This window comes from Rhagoletis zephyria, unplaced genomic scaffold (genome assembly GCF_001687245.7).
Source record: "Rhagoletis zephyria isolate East Lansing unplaced genomic scaffold, Rhagoletis_zephyria_1.1 Rzeph_scaffold_00643, whole genome shotgun sequence".
Taxonomy (NCBI): domain Eukaryota; kingdom Metazoa; phylum Arthropoda; class Insecta; order Diptera; family Tephritidae; genus Rhagoletis; species Rhagoletis zephyria.
Genome location: NW_016157727.1, coordinates 191,393 through 213,071, shown reverse-complemented (window position 1 = coordinate 213,071; position 21,679 = coordinate 191,393). Strand labels below are relative to the sequence as shown.

Sequence of the window (21,679 nt, the reverse complement as noted above, 5' to 3'; positions counted from 1 at the left end):
AAATTCCGACCCGCACTAATGTAGATACTTACATATGTGTTTACATAAATACAATAACAGAGTAGTGAGAAATACAAACAATAAAACAATTCCAAAATAGGTATGTAAAAACACAAAATGAAGCCGCAAGCTCTTGGCTGTGGGTCTATAAAATTGTATTTTGGTATTACACATATCCATACATGTATGTATGTGTATACATACATATATTCATACGTATGTGTGCATGTATGTATATAGATACACGTAATTTTGCAATGGGATCTGTTTTTTATTTCCACGCTTTTGTTTTTATTTTTTTTACATTTTGTTGCTCTTGCGCTATGAACTGTGACTGGTTTTTGGGTTACTCAGCGACACGTAATGATTTATTTTCTTTTGCCTCTGGGTCGTTGCCTACTTTTTGGCACGCGTGCCTACTAAAGCATAGATAAAAATTAATTCAATATACTATGTATATATTTTTATTTTCGCTGCAAATAATGTTTGCGAGTATTTTCGTTACGGAAGATAGAAATTTTTACGTAGATAATATAAAAATATAATTATTAAATAGTAAGAAAGTTATGTATGTATAATGGTGTATAATGTATATATATATTATATGTATGTTTTGAATATAGTTAGGACGATACTGAATAACAACAGATTGGCGTTTAAATATATACTAGTGTTTGGCCGAACTTCTCCTGATATTGTCACAAAAAGGAGAGGGACCTACAGTTTTACGCCGATTGCATTTTTATGAGAAGAATGTTTTGATTGATTTTCAGAAATACACTCGGAGTTTGGCCATTGTGACCGCTATTAAAAACCAAACTTTTTTTGTTTTTATATATTTTTATGTTGCGTTGAACTGGGATTGAACCCATTTATAGGTCTGGCGTGAACGTTTTGTGCCTCCGCCTCAAGTGCTTAAAATTACTCTTCCCTCAATCCGTGCGCACATGAAATCCCTCACGAAATTGAAGTTGTTTAATGTCTTACAATATATTTTCAAGGTTGCTGAACACGTTGGGCGAGAAAATTCGATGTGACCCTTACATTTTGATATGCATATTACGAAAAAGTCTTAAAAAAAAACGAGGAAAATAACGAAAAATTGCGCTTTTAAAGTTGATTATTTCTTAGGCAACATTTTTTAACATTTTTTATTGTTAGTAGGTAACATTTATAGCCAAAACTTTAGCAAACAAAAGGAGTAATCGAAGAGAATACTACGTCCATTTTATTTGGAGTATTACGAAAAAATTAAAAAAGAAGAGAAAAATATTCTAAAATTGCGCTTTAAAAGCTGATTAATCCTTAGAAAAAATTTGCAATTTATTATTACTGGTGCTATTTATAGCCACACCTTCGGCAAACAAAATGAGTCATCGCAGAGAAAATCAGTTTTTTTGTTAAAATCTTAAATAAGTATTAATATTTTTTTGTTAAGATAAAATTCATAATGACACTGTTTTCAACATAATTTTAAGTGAAAAATTATGGTCAGATTTACATTAACATTATCAAAAAAACGTGTCAGAACACGAACGATGAAACCACCTAAAGTTTATTCTAATTCTCTAAGCTCAACCTTGTTTTTCTTCGAAACAAAGTAAAGCGTTGCATACTTTTCTGAGTAAATTTGGTGTTTGGCAAGGAAATACAGCTTATTTTCGCGAGCAATCAATAGCATCGCGAATGTTTGCCTAATTTTCGGCGCTGTCAATTTTCCAAAATACTAATTACACTTTTGCAGTGTTACTTATAAACATTTTTCACTTGTTTTTTTTTTTCATTTCAGCAGCTGCATAGCAACTAAAAGCAGTATGGGTAACCAGCAACAGCAACAATAATCTACAGCTACTCATCGGTGGTGGCCTATAAACAGCCAAAAATTGCGGTAATAACACTCAGTGTAATTAAAAAAACCAACCAAAGGCGTTGCTAAGACGAAGTTGGCAGACAAAAGTGCGAGAGGCAAAAGAGAGCGCATCAGATAGAGCATGAAATAGCCCAAAAGCATTAGCATTGGCTGTGTGGTTGTGGTAGAATTTTAGGCACAGCGGTATAGCAACTTGTAAGCCACAAACGGTAATTTCGAAAAAAGGGAAAAACCAAAAAAGGCTGCAAAATAATTATGATGGCGAATTGAAAGGGTCGAAAGAAAAAAAAATAAAAATAAAATTGGCTCAACATTTTCAAATTAGCTTATGTACAACAAATTTGTAACTACTGCAACTAAATAGAACTTGTAGAATGCATTAGATATGTAGAGAAGGCGCTTGAAGAGCCAAGCAACAAATGTCGACTACTGGGTATTTTAATATCGCGCTTGAAGAGCCAAGCAACAAATGTCGACTACTGGGTATTTTAATATTTGCAGGCGTTCGAAATTGGCACTGCAAAATGTATTTGTGGCAACAGACCTCAAGCCGCAGTGGTAGTTAGTAAATGAGCAGCCTAAAAGTAGGCAATACAAAGGCGCAATTAAACGAATGAAAGCCAAACGAAGTGAACTGTGAGTAAGGGAAGCAGCCCTTGGAAGAGCGAGAAAAGTTTTTGATAGCAAAATAAATGGGCAAACATTAGTGACAGTTGATAAAACTAAATAGTGGCGGTGGGCAGCAACCGAAAAAAATAAAAATAAAACAGAAAAGCTAATTTAGCTACACAAACGGCAAAGCAAGACAGTATAAATGGCAAAAAGTTTCGTCTGTAGCGACCCAATAACGGAGCGAATCAATTAAAAAACACAATAACTGTATTGTAAATAACAACAAAAGCTGTTAAAATTTAAAGAAAAGAACGGCATACAAAACCAGCAACAATAATAAAAAATAATTGCTCAACTAAGTTCGGTGCTAGCGTTGGCTGTGACGTCGACGTTTTGCGGACGAGCGACAACCGGGTTCATTGCGCTACTAGGCCAAACTGGAACAAGCGCCTTACAACAGCATATAACAGCAACCTGCAGAAATGATGCCTATATTGTATGGCTGTCAGTTGGCATTGCATTGCTCATCTGTCTCGTAAGCGAATGGGCGCACAACGACAAATTCAACAAACTAAAAAACAAAACGAATAAGCCAACAACTTAAAAATATAGAGAGCAGTGTGAGTAATGAGTAAAATAAAAATAAATAAATTGGAAAATAAAAAGATAACGACACTAACGGAATTGTTATAATTGTTTCTAAAAAATTTTCTAGTTGTAGTTGTGCGAAAGTGTAGTTAATTAAAATTAGCAAAAAATTATAGTCTAGTATTTAAAGAACAAATCTGAATAAAAATGCGCAATACTCTGAATTAATTGTAAATGCGCGTAAATAATTGAAAAGCGCCAAACGAGCGCAACACGCTATTTCACTAAGCGCACCGGCTACACAAGCACACACACTACATTTAAAACGTATTAAAAATGCACGCATACATTTAGGCGCGTTAGCAAGAAATAACTGAATTTCGATTTCGGTGCATGGCTAAAGCAAAGCCTAAAAAATTAAGTAAACAAATAAGTAAATTAAAATAAATAAATACATTTAAGCCGGTTTAAGTAAAACAACAAGCGAAAAAAACACTATTTTAAAATATGCGCAAACACCAGCTCGAAAATATGTATCAAAAGTAATCCTTTCAATTGCATTTAAATCTCCTAAAAAGATACACTAACGAGTTTCCTAAAAAAAATGCGCGCCTAAAAGCAGACCAAAAGTGCGCCACAGCAACAAAACACAAACGCTGCCATTCAAAATTAACGCAACACTGCAACGCCAACGCGACGGTGGAGGAGGAGGTGGGCATACACTAACTACTGCCCACATCCATGCGCACGCCACCGCCACAAACCCGGCGGCGCCACAACCCTCAACGCCAGCAACAGCAATCGAAACAGTAGTGCTAACACCAAAATTAGCAGCAGCGTCGCCGTCGCCACTGCAATCACTGCAAACACATGTGCTGTGAGCAACAACAAAACCAACAAAACCAACAAGTACACCAACATCCAACTCAACGACATTTGGCGTTTTTAGCGCGCAGTAGCAGCAGAGTTGCTGCTGCCGCTGCCACAGTCGCCGCCGCCATTTTCGCTGCTGCCAGCTTAGCGTGCGCTGGCATTTTGGCGGGCTCTACTCCAACGCCCACCACCAATAACGCCACCGCTCGCGCAGCAGCCGCCGCCGCCGCTGTCGACGCCTCAGCTTCAGCTTCAGCTTCAGCTTCAGCTTCAAATTCGGCTACAGCTACCTCGGATGCCAGCACAGCAGAACGCGTCAATGTGAGTGCGGCAACTGCAGCGAATTCGATAAATACGAGTAGTAGTAGTAGTAGTAGTAGTAGGAGTAGTAGTGGTGATAGCAGTAGCAGCAGCAGCCGCGGCGGCGTATACGTAACATCCTCACAGCAGTGCGAAGTTGCTGCTGATTTTTATACCATACAGCGGACAGGTGTAAAACATAAAACAAATCCTCATACTTCCTCTGCACCATGTGGCAAGCGAAACGGTGGTCGAACTCGTAGTCGAAAAAAGTGTCTCGCTCGCGGTCGTATTAGCTTTTGTACAGCTTGCGGTAGTAGTGGTGGTAGTGTTGGTGGCAGTAACAGTGTTTGTGAGCGTGTCAGCGATTTGAGTGGTGAAGGTGGCATTAACGTAGACTTCGACTGGCAACCGGAGCGTTACGAGCGCAATATTGACGCAAGGCTGCGAGTTGTGGGCGATGCAACGTCTTGCGGAACAAGTGTAAGTGTGATTATCTACATATATGTATATGTACAAATGTTTGCCGTACACCCCCGTGTCTTAAGAATTTTTCCAACTATATCTTCTTTCTACTACCCTAATGTNCATATGTATGTACAAATGTTTACTATATTTTTTACATATAAATATACATTAGATCGTCGCAGAAAAAAAGTTTGCCGTACACCCGCGTGTCTTAAGAATTTTTCCAACTATATCTTCTTTCTACTACCCTAATGTCTGTAAATTAAATTCAACTCTCACTAATGGCGTTTTCTTTTCTCGAAAAAAATTTCACCTTCTGATATGGCAACATAATCGGAGTGCAATATTTTAAAGAAAGAGTACGCAATGTGCATGTGAAGATGCTGAGAAAAGAACACGAAAACTTGACAGCCTACGCCAGGGCCAAAATAAATGTAACATTCTTTCGAGCAAAGAAAATGCTATAAGGAAGTATTTTNCGAAAACTTGACAGCCTACGCCAGGGCCAATATAAATGTAACATTCTTTCGAGCAAAGAAAATGCTATAAGGAAGTATTTTAATTTGAAGACAATTTCAATTCTTTTATTTCGGTCGAATGTAGGGTCGCTTTTCGTAATTCTCCGTTATATATTCGGCATTTATAGTCGGATCTTATAGTGTTATCTAGACATCTATGTTTTTGTCTCAAGGAGAAAATTTTTGTGTTGTGTTCCAAAGTTTATTTACCGCAGTACAAGAGTAGTTACCCGCCAGATATCAGTTCTTAATACCCTAACGTACCACCCTAATGTTAAATAATTAAAATTCTTTAAAAATCATTAAACTTATGCCAATGAAACTTTTTTAAAACTACATAAAAAAACACATTCCGACTATAGGTGTCACCGAAAAATTTTTTAAGTGACCACCAAAACAACTTTTTTTGAAACAAAAAACTTTTTTTGAAATTGCCCAGCAAAAACACTTTAGACAGAGGCTGTACGGCTTTTGCTTGTAAGGTGGTAAGGCGGTCTAATGTATGTATGTATGCATGTAATAACTAATTAAAATATTTGATTTAGTGTTTAAAGGCTTTGTAGGTACCAGAAATATAAAAGTTGGGGCTCGGTTGCGGTAATATTTAATACCCAGAGTGGTGTACACTTGAACATTATAGAGATAGTGCTTTGTCATAGCAAGTAAATTTGAACGGCAAGCGCTATTCAATTGATGAAATGCCGCGAGATAGTCACGAAGTTTTTGGCTTCTACCAATCTACCTAGATTCCGATCACATTAGAACTTACCAGAACTCCCTGCAAGAGCAAGAGCTGTAACTTTTCAAACATTAATAGCTCCTTAGAAAAACCTTGGCATGTGAAACTGGCTTAGTTTTCGACAAACGTTTGCTGAGCTCACCTGAGGCTCATCTGTTCAAGAATGTACCGCAAATAGTAAATGACGTTCCCGTTCTACCCCTTGTCGGATGGTATCGTTTCAAGGGTAGCATTTTTTTTGCCAAACGTGTGTGCAGAGACAGAATATGTTAAGTGTTTGGTTTATAGGACCTAATTGTAAACCGCGCTGCGGAAGTATTGCCTGAAATCTTGATAGGCATTATGTTCAGCAAGCTGTTAGCGGCAGAGTGGGAGTGGTCCGCTTGACTCACGAATAGCTCCAAAGGCAGTCCGTTGTGCGCGTCATCAGACTAGAATATGGTGCCACAAAGAAAATAAAATTCTTTCGGCGGCAGATCCTATCACTAATCGTAATCTCCCCTGCATAAATATAGAGAAGTGGATGCCTTTCTCATACTTTTCTCAATGTTAGGTTTCGTGTAAAGCATCAGGCTCAAGTACTAGGCACTGTCAGAAACTCTAACCTTCTAGTTAATAACACCAGTTGGGTATTTTCATGATAGACGGCGCGGCCACTGTTAGCCGCTCATTTGGCCCCAAGGCTTAGGTAACTTTGGGCTAGTTCATTCCCAAACAGACTGCCCGAAAATCTACCTTCAACCACAAGGACTAAGCGCTGTGCTTAGGCAACATCCGACAGTCCATTTTTTGCAACTCCTCCAATTGGTCGTTTGCGATCACAATCTATGCTGCAAACAGATGTTGCCTCCCTCAGACGCGATTGCCTTACTTAACAGTCACAGAGAACTGACTGGTTGGTTTAAACTCCGACCTAATATTGTAATTACTTACCTCTGGCAATACGTTGCTAAAACCTCCTCGATATAGAGGAAGGCCTTTCAGTAAATTTGCTAAGATTTTCATACACGATCTCAAGGGATCCGATTTCTTATGTGCAGGCTTATTAGATTTTCCAGCGTCTCAGCAGAAACAAAACCAGTTGGTTGGCCAAAAAGATCGCGAAAAAATATGAGATATATATCTGACCCTCGGGATGCACACCGCTCTAGTATTTGGGAGTATTTTGATCGTATTAGCATTACATAATGGCGGCATTTTTGGTGGTGATAAATATATCGTGATATTAATAAGAATGCGAGGTTCCAAAATGGGTGTAATATTTCTTTGTGTGGAAGTAATGGAAGTGGAACTGCTCATATATAACTATGCATTTAATAAATTTCGAGATATATGTTCACATATCTAAATAAGTACGTAAGTGCAAAGGCTAATACAATCCACGGATATGTATGTATTGTACATTTGTGTGTGTTTGTTCTATTCATTAGTACATTAATACAACTTGTGCAGTAGATTATGGTCGCATAAAAGGTTGAGGTTCAATGAACTCCTACGCTCATGAGGTTTCATCACAATAGAGCAGCCATATAGACAAATAAAGAAAGAACTGATATGCCGGTCGAAATGTGACTGCTAGATATACACTCGTACATACATTCACATGTGAGAATTCACTTATGGACTGCAGCTTCCGGCTGCATTTAGAAATTAAATAGCTCATACTTCTAAATGATGCAATGATAATTGTAGTAAAGAATAAGTAGATAATAACAAAGCGCATTTGAAGGCAGCGGATTTATATTGAAAGATGAGCTTTAAATACTTTTCGTATAATCGTAAATTTTTTAATAAACATCTGTAATGAATGAGCGAGGCGGCTATGTTTGAGTTTATCAATTTTCTGCAGAGTTGATATGGGATGCATAACATAAAATTCGACCATAACAACCAATTCGATATTGAAATGACGTAGAAGCGATGTCAGCGAATACATGGAATCAATAAAGAATTCATAATATACAGTGGTGGAAGAAATAATAGAGACTTTTTATTTTGTCCAGTTTTGGCTACATTTAGTTTGTCAATTCGATGTTTAATTTAATTTTTATAAAAGTCTAGCGCATTGTAAGTATAACATGCACCATAGAAATCGAAATTTCAAATTTCGTACCAAAACTAAAAAAATTCAAAAAATTTTACCAAAAAAACCTTTTATTCGGAAATTTAGATACATTTTAAGTATACAGGTTTATGATACATTAAATTTTAGTAGGAGTGTTGAATTTTAACAGTTTTTTTTTTTAGCTGACGGTGTTGTGCATTTTCTTCCATGTAAAGTTTGCTCAAAATTTCTTTTTATATAGAAGATAGTGGTCTGAGTCGATGTTTGGCCCTTTTTATCACCCATCACAATTAACAGATTAAAAGTATACCACATCAATGACCTTGAGATAGTTTGAAATTCTTTTTGAATTTGATATTAATTTTGATGTAATTACGCCTCAAATTTAGTGCCTTAAAAGTGTAAGCAATGGTCTTTCTGCGAGAGTTGTTTGTCGCTAGTGTCCAAATCATCACTTTTGAAATGCCGTAACTGAAAATGCCGTGCGGAAATTTGGCAGTTGGCAGAAAAAATTGCATTTTCTGTGCTTCACTATATTCTCAGGAATGGCTTTCTTTCTCCGCTTTTGTAGTAAATGAACTTATCGCTCTGCTTATTGCGCCGTTTTTTCCTTGCTTTAGAAAAAATTAAAAGCAAAATTTTGTTTATACTTACTTATGAATAGACTGCGGACGTTTATGCAGAAAACTAAGCCTAAAAATATGTTCCACTTAGATTAAGTGACTTAACTATAAGCAAAAAAAATAAATTTGTATACATTTTGTTTATATGTAGTTATGGGTTTCATATTTTTAGGCTTCGTTTTCTGCATAAACATCCGCAGTCTACTTATGTTTATTTTTCTACTCTTTTAAACACTGCATTAAGACATTATCTGTTTCAAGATTAGCCTTGTGAATGATAAGCATACTCACAATCTTTTTTGAAGTGAAACTTCTTAATTGAGTTCGGAGATGTTTGCGTTAAATATTTAATACCAGGAGCCAGGGGCGCACCCAGGAATATATTTTAGGGGGGGTTTTATTTTTCTGAAGATATATCATCGGAAAATACTGAAAATTTTCTTCAGATAATGCGCTCTTTAAAATATATTTATGCAAGTTTTTTGTACAGCATGTAATAAATAAATAAACGTTTTACAATTCATAAACTGCACTTTATTTACATAAGACTAACAAAGCTCAAACACTTTTAACCGACTTCAATAAAAGGGGAGGTTATCAATTCGCCGGAATACATAACTTTGGATCACGTGAACCGATTTCAATAATCCTTTTTTTATTGGAAAGATGGTACCTCAAGGTTCGCCCCGTAATTTGGTTTAGAGATCCGATGATTGGATCATGAAGAAATTAACGGTACCCCTAAATTTGAATATAAGAATTGAAGTCGGTTGTGTTCGTTCCTTCAAAACTACTTGTTTGATAAAAAGTTCTATAAACCCAAAACCCACCCCTTGTGTGCGCTAATGCCAGGAGCGTTCGTTCGATTTTCAACTGTCAAACTAAGGATTTTTTTTTTTTTTGATAAATACTCCAGCTTAGAGCATTTCTACCAAAATTCGTAGCAACCATAAACGCTCAAATTTTAATCAAATTAGCTTCAAGCTGTCAATCTAATGGCGTTTTCGTTTCTACAAAAAATGTTGCCTTTTTATTGCCTGGTTCTTAGTGTTTGTACTTAGAGGGCAATGAGAAGGTTACATTCTTCGGTAGAAACGAAAACGCCATAAATAAGTGCGCACAACTGATTAGGAGCTACTTATGAGCTTTGTATGTACACTAATATGTTGATGCATACTTACGAGTCCATGCCTATAAACGGAGCTTGAGCGTATCTTGCTAAAAACACATTTACTTAGTAAACAAAATACTTATAACAGTTGCAAAATGACGCGGAGAGTATGTCGTACAAAAGAGTAGTGGTGGTACGTAGCTTTACGTACATATGTAGTACATACATATATGCTTTTACTTACATACGTACATTGGAAATATCCATAATTGCAGATGTTTTCTAGCGCTAAGCATAAAAAAACAACAAAACTATGTTGTGTATGACAAGTGAGTAAGGGGAGAAAGTGTGAGAAAGTATGAGTAAAAAGTCATTGGATATGTAAGTGGTGAGCGTGTGTACGTAATTTTATTTGTAGTTAGGAAATTATGACTCGCGGCGACAGCGAAAAAGCTCTCTCACTCGCTATCCCTCTGTTTTTATTTTTTTCTACTCATATTTTTTGCACTGATAGCTGATTTGCTTGACTTTGTTTATATTTTTGCTCGTTCGTACATATGTACTACATACCCAGCAAATACAAACAAAAAATATTTTCTAACGTTTGATAAACCCTTCATTCTCAAGTTGAGTTTCAACATTAACATATATATGTTTTATTGTTTGTGTGAAAAAGTTGAATACAAGTAAAAAGGAGAAATTTCTTTGAGGTAAAGGGATAATTAACCATTTCTCAACTCGATAACTAAGAAAATAACGCTGAAGATTTGAGAAAGCTATTTAATATCAAATGCATCTCAAGGTTTGCGGGGTATCCATATTTTGTACATACATACATACATACGTATATGTACATATATGAGCTACATACAATAGGCGACAAATGAAAGTGTACACCTACATTGTTCTAACACAATATTCACAATGATTTTCATGAACATTTTTTTCATTAATTATTTATGAAAACATAGAGGTTGTTCACGCTTGCCTGGTTATCAGGTTATGTAGTTATGTGGTTATATTTTTTGTTGAGTTTGCAACAATAAAATACACTACACAATAATAATTTTTCACCAGATAATCTGATAATCAGCAAGTGTGAACAACCTCATATTTAATTCTACAATATAAACCATATAAATCGAAGTATCAAGATTTATGTACATATGTAAAGTTCATAAATATTCAAAAAAAAATTTCATCAAAATTTTCAGTTTTATAGCACATATGTACAATTTTAGTCTGATGAAGTGCAAGTTCCAAACGGCTAAGAAATCTCGTTGACTTTTGGGATTTTTTTGGTGGGGGATATTTAATTTTTTTCCATATAATCATGAATTTCTTATGAAATAAAATGCCGGAGACCGTTAGCAGATAAAAAAACAAAATATTTTTAAATCAACGCGATTTTTTGAACTTCGTTCCATATAATTTAATGCGCCTAAAAACTGCTTACATAAAAATTTTCTAGAAATTCTATATGTAAACAAAAATGTAACGTCGCCATACAAATAAAGTTAGCCTTCTGCAAAGAAAATACATACAGATAATAATGACGACATTTAGTTCCTTCTTAATCAACTTTAAGTTAACCTATAATTAGATAAATTTCCTGCAGGGTACATATACGCATGTTCGATATGTTTTGTGTGTGCGCTAGCCCGCTTAGCTCATTTGCTCAGCTTCATGGCTTTATGACTGGCAGCTTGCTTGCTGGGTGGGGGAGCTGGCGTCGAAGTCGAAAGTGCCTCTAGAAATTACAACAAAGACAACAACAATAGCTTCAGCAAATAGTCCATAGAGCGGCATCGTTAACGCTCTTCTGCTTCTCAATGCGTGTGTGTTTGCTTCTGCTGTATAGAATTATTTGCCTTTCAGATTTTCAATTCCTCTACCCTGCATTTTATTCATTGCTTCATTTCAATTTCAGTTATTCAATGTTTCTTTTTTCTCAAATCTCTTGTTTTTCTCCCATTTCATTTTAATACCGCAATTGTAGTTTTATATGAACATTATTTATGTTCTAGCAACTTCAACCACCAGCCAGACTGGAGACATGATTGTACTTTGAACTCCTTGTGACTCCACATTCCGCAATTATCTACGGACCAAAATCTCTCTGCCACTTTTAGCCAACACATTTATTTGTATGGGAATTGTTGTTGTTGTTATTTTGTATGTTTTCTTTTATTCTTATACTTTTACTTTGTCATATGTATTTGTTTTGGTGGTTGTTGTTATTTGTAAGCATATTATTGATAAGAATGTACAGTGTCAGTTTCAATCGCGATTTCCATATGTATGTATGTATGTATTTATTTGCGTTTATGAAGCTTAAGCTCACATAATCATACTCATAGATTAAGTAAATATATTATTTATGTGACTTTCTATTTGACAGATTTTATTCTTACTGCAATTATGTTGATTTCATCTCCTATTGTTTTAGATCAAACAGCAGTGAATTGAAGTTAATACATACATAAACCATTGTGTGTGTGTGACACGCTAAGGGAGAGTAAAAGAAATATAAATAAGGAGTATAAAAGTTATTTGTAAATATTAATTTATTAGCGACTTGAACTTAATACATCATGAATAATTCAAGGTTAGAGGACGAAAACAATTATTTGGCTTGAGAATGATTCAATACGGCAGTCAACTGTAATCCTGCATGTGTATGTGTAGATATGTAGATAGGTATGTCTATATACAAACCGTGGCAAAGTTATAAGCGCCCCACATATTTAAAAATTTATTATTTTGTTATTTAATATTATTTCTTTTTCGTGAAAGAGAGCTTATTTGTTAACCAAAACCGTTTAAACACAAGCTTCAACTATGTGCAATTTAAAAAAAAAAATATCTATATACTAGATCGTCCCCGGTCCACTCTCGACCAGAATGATCTCACATAAGCATAAGCTTTGGATTTCACCGGCACACATAGGAGTATTTATGCAGAAAAACGGGTCAAAAGTCAAATTTACCAATTGTTGCAAAAGTCAAGTTTGGATTTTATGTACAGAAATGTTCAATGTATAGTTGTAAGGAGAGTTGCACTGTTAACAGGTATAAGTATGACCTTTAATTTGGTAAAAATTTCGTAACGACTGAATACAATTTGTCAATGATCTATGAAAAACCGTAACATAACTTAAAAATATAAGAGAACGAATGGGGAAATGTGTATTCGAGAGTCAACAGCTTTCATCGAAGCTGGGTACCTAAATTTACTGAGTTGCATACCCTTTAATTTTTAAGTCCTCGTGAGTTCCTTTGAAGGACTATGCAATAAAAATTGGACAATATTGATCTCTAATTGGCTTCGGCGAGATTTTTCTTCAGGGCGATTTTTTATTAAGATTGTCGTCTCTGGACAGTTCATCAGCCGCACAGTTGCCCCCGATATCACTGTGGCCTGGCATCTATATGATTCTAACACGGTAATAACCCTTCTTCCTATTGAACAAAGCGAGATCCATTTTACATGTATTCACAGTCAGTAAGCAGTTCGTAGACCATATTGTCGTCAGTATCTTTGAGTTAAGTCGTACAGGATATCCAAAAGTTTGGCCCCCACTAAGACTGCCAAAACATCCGCATAGGCGATATCCGGCACCCCTTACACGCTAACTCCTCTACGAAGTCACTATCCGGAGATGAGATTGCGAGAGGACACGACCTTGGCGCGTGCCTACCCCTGTTAACCGTACGCTGGATGATGGCAAAGCGCCACTCCGTCTCGACAACTCTTTCGCTGAGTATGCGGTGTATGAGCTTTACGATGTCAGCTGTGACCCCAAGTTTACTTAGGCATATGGCCATTTCCCCTGTTGGTACATTGTCAAAGGCCTGCTCTATATCGAGAAAGGCCCTACGGTAAAATCTTTAGGTATATAGTCTTCCTCAATTGACCTCACAATACTGAGAAAGGCGGTCTCAACCGACCTACCCTCGGTGTATGCATGCTGAGCTTCCGCCAGGCCTGATATGCAGATAAACCAGCCTTCCCAGAGTGAAAAAAATGAGGAATGGCTTATTATTCTAAAATCCCTAGAAGAGATGTGAGAACTTGTTCCCGCTTTCGGTATAGACGACGCTGAATAATTAACAGCTCACGGCGCAATCATTTTTTCATCTAGGTTTTGAATCAAAACCCCTTCTATTTGTAAAGAATTAATCAACTCGTATCTGAAAAAATTGGTTAACTAAAAAAATACGCACAGTGATTGCTGATAAAGAATTGATGCCAATTGCTTTAACATCAGTTATTCTGCTCAATACTTTAACTCAATAGAGTTGACAGACATTAGGCAAATATTTTATTTTGCAACATTAAGTTGATAATCCAATTAAATTGAATTATTATTTTGAGCTCCAGATGTGCAAACAAATATATCTACATATATCACAATCATTACAATACTTTTCAGATATTTAGATATTTTTTACATTCATTAACTATAACTGCAGCATCGAATTTTGCAGTGTGTAGCGCAGCACGCCGGACTTGCTAGTAATTATTTAATTTTTAAATTTTTATAACTATTTCAAAAATTGTAAAGAGAAGAGAGATGACGCCTGGATTTAACCTCTCATCGGCGACCTAGTTGTACAACTTAAGAAGTATTTAAGATTATTTTATTGTTATCACTTTTGAAAGTCTGTACAAAATTTCGGATCTCTAGGACATCTGGAAGTCGTTTAGAACAGATTTGAAATTTAAATATATTGAATTTCGCAAAATAATTTGCTTGTAACCATAATAGCGTTGTTCGGACGATTACATAACCACTGAGCTGGTTGTTTTTAAACATAAACGCCTTTAAGAAATCTATGCTATTTTGATGCAAAACTTTAAATGCATTTGATGTTAAAAGGTGATTTTGGCCGATGACACCCTTTCCCCAACCGCGTATGAAAGAAATAATGATTATTGATTTAACTGCCGTTGATTCCAAATAAAGTAATTCCCGGGCAATATATGTACGTTTGAGTAGGGAGACCGAAAAACCGAAAAGACTTTAAAAAATAGAAAAAGAGTAAAACAGCAAGGTTTAATATTTTTTTTTTTTTAACTAACCCAGTGAGGATAGCAGCAGAGCTAGCTTACACCAAAATAACCATCAATTCAAAAGTGAACCCATACGTAGATGGTCAGGCGGCAATTTAGGCAGTTACTTCATATATTTAGTGTTTCATCCATAATCGTCCATCGCAGCCGGGAAGTCAGTGACAAGCTAGCCGCCGACAGAAGGCTGCATATCTATTGGGTGCCCGGCCACAAGGGAATAGAGGATAATGAAATAGCAGATGAGACTACTAAGAACGCCACCAGTCCAACTCTCGAACAGACAAACTACATTCGTTGACAACTTCAACACTTATACAGCGAAATGCGTGGAAAGGTGCAGGAAGTGTCGTATGCGGGAGATCAGGGAAGCCTTGGATCATATTCTCTGTCAAAAACACGACTAGATAAAGTGCTTGGGAGCCTACCAATTCGATAGGTTAGAGAACGTCTCAAAAGTAGAGCTGAAAGGACATACACACATACGTATGTTTTGTACGTATGTGTGCTCCCCAAGTTAATAACAGCAGTAACAGTAAAGTACCTAAAACTTGTTTCATCAAATACATACATACATTGTGTTAAAAAAAAAAACAAAAAACTTTTTTTACGATAATTTTCCTGGGCGTTACAAAAATTATCTACGAAGAAATAAAATCGATAAAAGTTGAACGCTGCCATTTGAGCGAGAAGAAAATATGTCTATAAAATGGCGCGGATACGTGGCTGGGATCAAAGTGGCAAAGTGGCAGAGTGCCCCCACTTCAACGCAGCTAAGAGATTTTTCAAATAAAGGATGTGAGGCAACCGGTGTAAACAAAATAAAGTGGTGACGAAGGTTTTCTTACCGCTTGTGTGGTTTTCGCCCTCGCAATACTTTGGATTATTGTTTTGTACTGTACTCTAGCTGACTAAAACTAAATTTTTTTATTGCAAAGAAACTCGAAAAGCTAAAAAATTCTACAAATTTCTATAAACACTGCTTACATATGTAATAGAGGGCTGAATGAATGCATTCCAAACGGCTTTTGAATTATTCATACACATAACGAATGAATGAATTTGGCTTGAAATTTTTTTGAATTTGAGTGAATAGCTGTTCTGATATTTGTTACTACGTTTATACGCATGCATAAGTCGCTTTAATTCATTTCGCCGCGATTCAAAACATATGTATAAACTGAATTTCAATTCGCTTTGAAAGAGCGAAGTGTTTTGGCTCACAATCCATTTCAAATCGGTAGTTTATTTCTCCAGACAGTTAGAAAGAGTGTATAAACACCGCTCTCACTGAAAGCGAATTGGAGGTCAGCTGTTCCGCTCAAATTCCAAATAATCGTATCAGTATTTAAAAGCTGATTAATAATAATCGTTCTTTTTCTTTGCCACGATTTTATAATGCCGAATAAAATTAGATTTTTATCACTTTCCATTATGTTAACTTATAAAATGTCAAATGAAAACACCTTATTTTGTTTGCTTTTGAAGACTTTGATGCCGAAATAAAGCCGTCAGTATAAACACTAGAGCGAAATGTGTACGGTGTCAATGCGCTTTCAATTAAGTCGATTATTCTGTCCGTATAAACGTAGTATGTGTCGACATCTCAATACACACATATGTACAAATAAACAATGTATGTATGTATGTATGTATTGCTGCGCTCCTATTACATACGAAAAAACTTGTTTGTAGAAAAAAACTTTTACCGAAATCAGTTTGAATGATTTGAATGTTTTCCATTCATTCAATCACATCCTTCCATTTGAAGGTAGTAAATATAAAACAAAATATATATTCATAACTTACAAAATTCCAAACGCTGAGTGTTTTGTATGTGAAGTAAAATGTTCAAATCTACTGTACTCTGTTTGGCTAGAAGTTTGAATGAATTCATGCAGCCCTCTAATATGTAAGCATGTACATACATATGTAATTCATGCGTGCGAGACAACTTAGTTCGTGCAATATCCTTTTATGTTTTTACAATTTGTTTCTGTCATGTTTAGTCATAAAATTTTTGCTGATATTGCACGTAAGCGATTAAATGTATGTAATATGGAAAATACGCTATCAGGAGAGGAAATTTAAATATGTATGTACGTTAGCGTGGGCAGGAAGTCCGATTTTTTTAGAATTTTGTTTGGTAATAGCAAAAATATGGTTCATTATGCTCTATAAACAATTTGTGTGAAAGATCACATTTTTTGGTCAATATCTTAGGCTCGCCCCAGTCCATCAAAGTCCAATGTGCTCAAAACGTAAAAATTAATAAATACCTTAATTAATATTTTTTTTTTTTACTAAAATTACAATTATCTTCGAAAGTATTAGTCCAACATAATTTGGTATATGGACCTTTTTTGTAGAGAATCGAAGTAAGCTAAAAAAAATTTTTTAGCAGCTGAGCTTTGATGGCCCGGGCGAGCCTCAGATATTGACCAAAAATTGTCATCATTGTATCATTTTAGCACATATCGATAACGACACATCTCAAAATTAAAAAAAAGGAACTAAACCCTTACTACTATAAAGTTTCTCATGTCTCTAATCCTTGTCTTATCTATGTCTTACTTAGGGTTGCCAGATTTTTTATGCGCGAAATCAGTACGTTAGACTTTTTCATGCTAAAAAAAAAATCAGTACTTTTCAGTACATTTTTATTCAATGCAAAATTATGAATGTAAGTAACAGTAAGTGTAATGTAAGTGTAAGTAATACTTTAAATCGCCAGAGTATTTGTTTTTAACAATATTTTGGTATATAAATAAAATATAAAGGTATTATTCATTTAAACACGAGTATACACATCATTTTACGCAGAAGCCATTACATTATTTTATACTTCTGACATTTTTGAATAGCAATAATGAGATCATTTGAATCTTCAGTGTTTAAATATTCAAAGAATTCTATACATTTCATTTTAAAATTAATTTTAAATTGAAGCTCACTTTAAAAAATTTTTAATTAGAAGCCGAGTTCTCTCTTTGCGTAAGGAAATAACTATATACTTAAGATCCTATTGCTTCGTTTGAGTGTGGTATTGGAAAAAATTAAATTACATATTTTTTCAAACTTTGGAAAAGTACCAGTATTTAAGGACTTCATCTATATTTTCTCATGGCTTAAATTAATTTTTTCAACTACGCAAAAACTTTGTAAGACTAAGAATTCGCTGAAAAGAGTATCTAAATCTATGCCTCGTATGCAAAACTCTTTTATAATGTCAGTGAAATTTAATTTCGAGATATCTAACAACACACGATAAAAAAAAAACGTCAGCCTTCTTTTTGAATAATTTAAGCTCCATCATATTATCGCAACGACCCGGCGATATGCCCGTAAAACGATTGATCTTTTTGGTGTATTAATTTCTTGGGCATATTCAACCTTAGTTGTTATCAATTATCCAGTAACTTGCCAGCAACTCTCCGGTAACTTAATTCAGAGAATTCGCTCTCATGGAAAAAATATCCAAAAAAGTACGCGAACGCAAATCCAATAATAATTTGCAAGTTTAATGAACAGCTGATAAATTTCTTATTTATTAGCAGCAAATTACCAGTAAAACAATATATTTTATATTAATATTGGTTTATTTTGAAAATTTTAACAATAAAAACCCATAAACAGTTTCCTTATTAGTTTAGATTGCATCCAGCACTATGCGATCAGCTGTTTTCCGTACTGGCAAATTCATACAAGTCAACATTTTTCCAGTAAAAATCCAGTAAAAACTTGCAACTTCAGCTGTCACTTTTGCTCTCTCAATTTCCCCTACTACTTTACAAGTTTTTGCGTACGAAAACGTCAAAATATGAAAATTCGCAAAAACTTGTATGGGATTTTACTGGAAATGAGCAAACAAAGAACTATTCTCTGAAACATGTGAACTATAATTAAATTATTTTCTTCTTATTTTGTACAGTACAGTTCAAGGAAGTTCCAACGTTATGTGAAAACCTTAAGAAAATCCTAAAGTATTTTGTTTGCATTGAAAATTCAGTAGAAATCAGTACAAATTTTGAAAAATCAGGACATTAGCGTACGGATTGAAGAAATGAATAAAATCAGTACTAGAGTGGAAAAATCAGTACTGTACTGATAAAATCAGTACGTCTGGCAACCGTAGTCTTACTTGAGCAATCTTTACTATTTATTTAAGTAGGGATAAGACATTGATTAGAAAAGGATTAGAGACATGAGCCACTTAAGAGTAGCAAGGGTTTTGCGCTTTTCTTTCAATGTTGAGTTGTGTCGTTGTTGCAGAGGATGTTGCAGAGTATGTATACATTTTAGAAATAAACTTATTTACAATACGAAGGAGAATGCTAAGATGGACAAGCATCATTCCAACGTGAATTAAGATGTGTTGATATTAAAAAAACAAAAAATAAAAATGGAACGATTATTGGAACTTGACATCGTGATGTATATATGTATATATATATAGAACAAATTCCATACTTCTATAAAACTGAAATTTTCTTATTTCATATCTTTGGAATTATTTATTGTGGAATACTGAAACTTTGTATGGAGATATAAAATGTATATCCGTTACGCAAGGAGAATGTGGGAGCTATTAGAAAACGAGGCGTGGCACCTCCAATATGGTTATGCTTAAACTTTCATACTGCATATCTCTGAAAGTATAGTTATGGAGAAAAGTCAGAATTATTGAAAAAGGTTCCGTGGTCGAATCCATAAAAGTGTAATTTTTATACAACAAATCTGTGGAAGTGTTTGAGGTAGGACACTGAATGTTTTATAGAGATTTATGTTGTAGTACCACACAGGCAGAAAAAAGTTAAGTTAATGTAGAAGGGGAACCGGCACCTCAAGAAATATTAAGCAACAGTAGCATGGTAGTTTATTAACGCCACTTTTGCTATTGAGCATTTTGGCATACTTATGTCTATACGACCACACTATAATAGACCTTTTGCACAAGTGCTCGCGGGCTTACATAAAAATTAAATTTTAGCTATGCATATTTCATTGCTTTCGCTAGCCTCCATAACAGTCGGCTAAGTGCTCATATAGATGTGTAACAAATTGAAAAATATGGGCTAATTTGTTTAAGCACATAACTATACATACAAAAAGACTTATAATGCTGTATGGAAAATTTGAGAAAACTGAAACTTTTAACAGATTACGGCAAATTGTAGTAGGATTCACAAAATCTCAAAAAAGCACATAAAGGACGAAGAAAGATTATGAACACACTGAACTGCACGCAGAGTACTAGCCGACAGTAAGCTGATGCCGAAACCGATTTGCCATTGTGATTTGTTAGCGCAGAATAACTACTTAGCTGCTATTTTCTAGCTTATCAAAATTAAGCATTTGTGTGTGTGTGTGTGTGTGAATATGTGCGGGTGTTAATGACGAAGTAACCAAGTAAAGGCGTGTATCCTTAAAAATGATAAAATATCAACTAAACGACGCTCGACAATTTGACACTTGGCGATGGGTTGAGGTGCTCGCGTTTTTAGGCCTGTCGCTTATGAGCTGCTGCACTCATCCATAGATGGATGTCGAGTAATAGGATATACGAGCTGACAGTGATGACGACAGCCGAGTCAAGTGAGAACAGGAAGGCAGTGATTTGTGTTGAACATTTCGCAATGGCGATGGACAGTGGAGGGTTGTTGAAACGACCGAGACGCTCAAGTAGCACAGAGTTTCGACTAAATGCGTAAATTTTGAGTAGTGGTAATTTTAGTGTATAGATAGATACATATGTATGGAAATTTGCTATAAATTATGTATGTAGCAGTGTGCTCATGTGAATATTGCTGCCCAAATTTGCTGTAAACGGTGAATGATGACGATAAGTGATGCTTACGATGGGATAGGGTAACGAAAATGCCAAATATGAAATGGGCACATAAACACATGCACACACACACACTCATATATATGTATATATGTACACATGTATACAAATTTATGCTTTTAATATAAAATAAATGCCAGGACATAAGCCGATCAGCACATAAAACGGAGAGGCATAGTCGCATTTTAAACGAAAAAAATGTAGAAAATTACTCATACGCACCCACTCGTACGTTGCCAATTCTGAGTATATCATATATACATACATACATATGTAAATAAATCTTCTTATATCAACACATATGCAATCATAAATGATAAGGAAATTTTCGACGCATTTAACATCAGCTTGTGTGCACGCAAAGACAGCATCGCCTTTCAGCGCCGTCAAATGCCAACTGTCAGGAAGTAGGAAATAAAAAGCAAGCCATACGTACCTACATATACATACATATGTATATGAAGTGTACATACGTGAAGTGTAGGCATGCACATACATATGTACATATGCGTATTATCCTTACGTTTGCTATATAAAGGCTACATACAAAAAAAGTGTTGACTTTGCTACTGCTCTCTCTGTCATCCAGTATTTGTTTTCGTCTGCCGCAATCTTTTCGCATTTCCAGGCTTTTCTTTTGCATTCTCTTTCAGCGCCGATTTTCCTTCAAATCGAAACTTTTTATCGGACGTTTGCTTGTTAGTTATTTCCGCATAGTCAAAAAATAGGGAAAGCGATTAGATTGGTATGCTATTGTGGATATAGTACATTCAGTCGATGCGACAGCTTGACAGTGAGTAGGGTTGAGCTGAAAAATGGACAGCTAACGATTTTTGCATATGCAATTTTACACGCGTACAGGCATCAATGCGTTTACCTAGCATACAGTTTATTAAATTTTTATGGTATCCTCGATTTAAGTACGTAAATACTTATTCACGGTAGGTTTCGCAGCCTTGCCCAGTTTTTGATTGGTTGAGGTCTTTAAGC

The 21,679-nt window shown here is 35.3% G+C and overlaps 1 protein-coding gene across 1 annotated transcript in view; it reads left to right on the top strand.

Moving 5' to 3' along the window:
- The first annotated feature begins 2,335 nt into the window (after positions 1 to 2,335).
- The window catches only part of nAChRalpha1 (nicotinic acetylcholine receptor alpha1), a 137,489-nt gene continuing 118,145 nt past the window's right edge, over positions 2,336 to 21,679 (top strand). Inside the window, exon 1 of the mRNA XM_017613298.1 lies at positions 2,336 to 4,726. Coding sequence (XP_017468787.1) covers positions 3,941 to 4,726 — 786 coding nt within the window. The 5' untranslated portion in view covers positions 2,336 to 3,940. The remainder of the gene's footprint in view (positions 4,727 to 21,679) is intronic.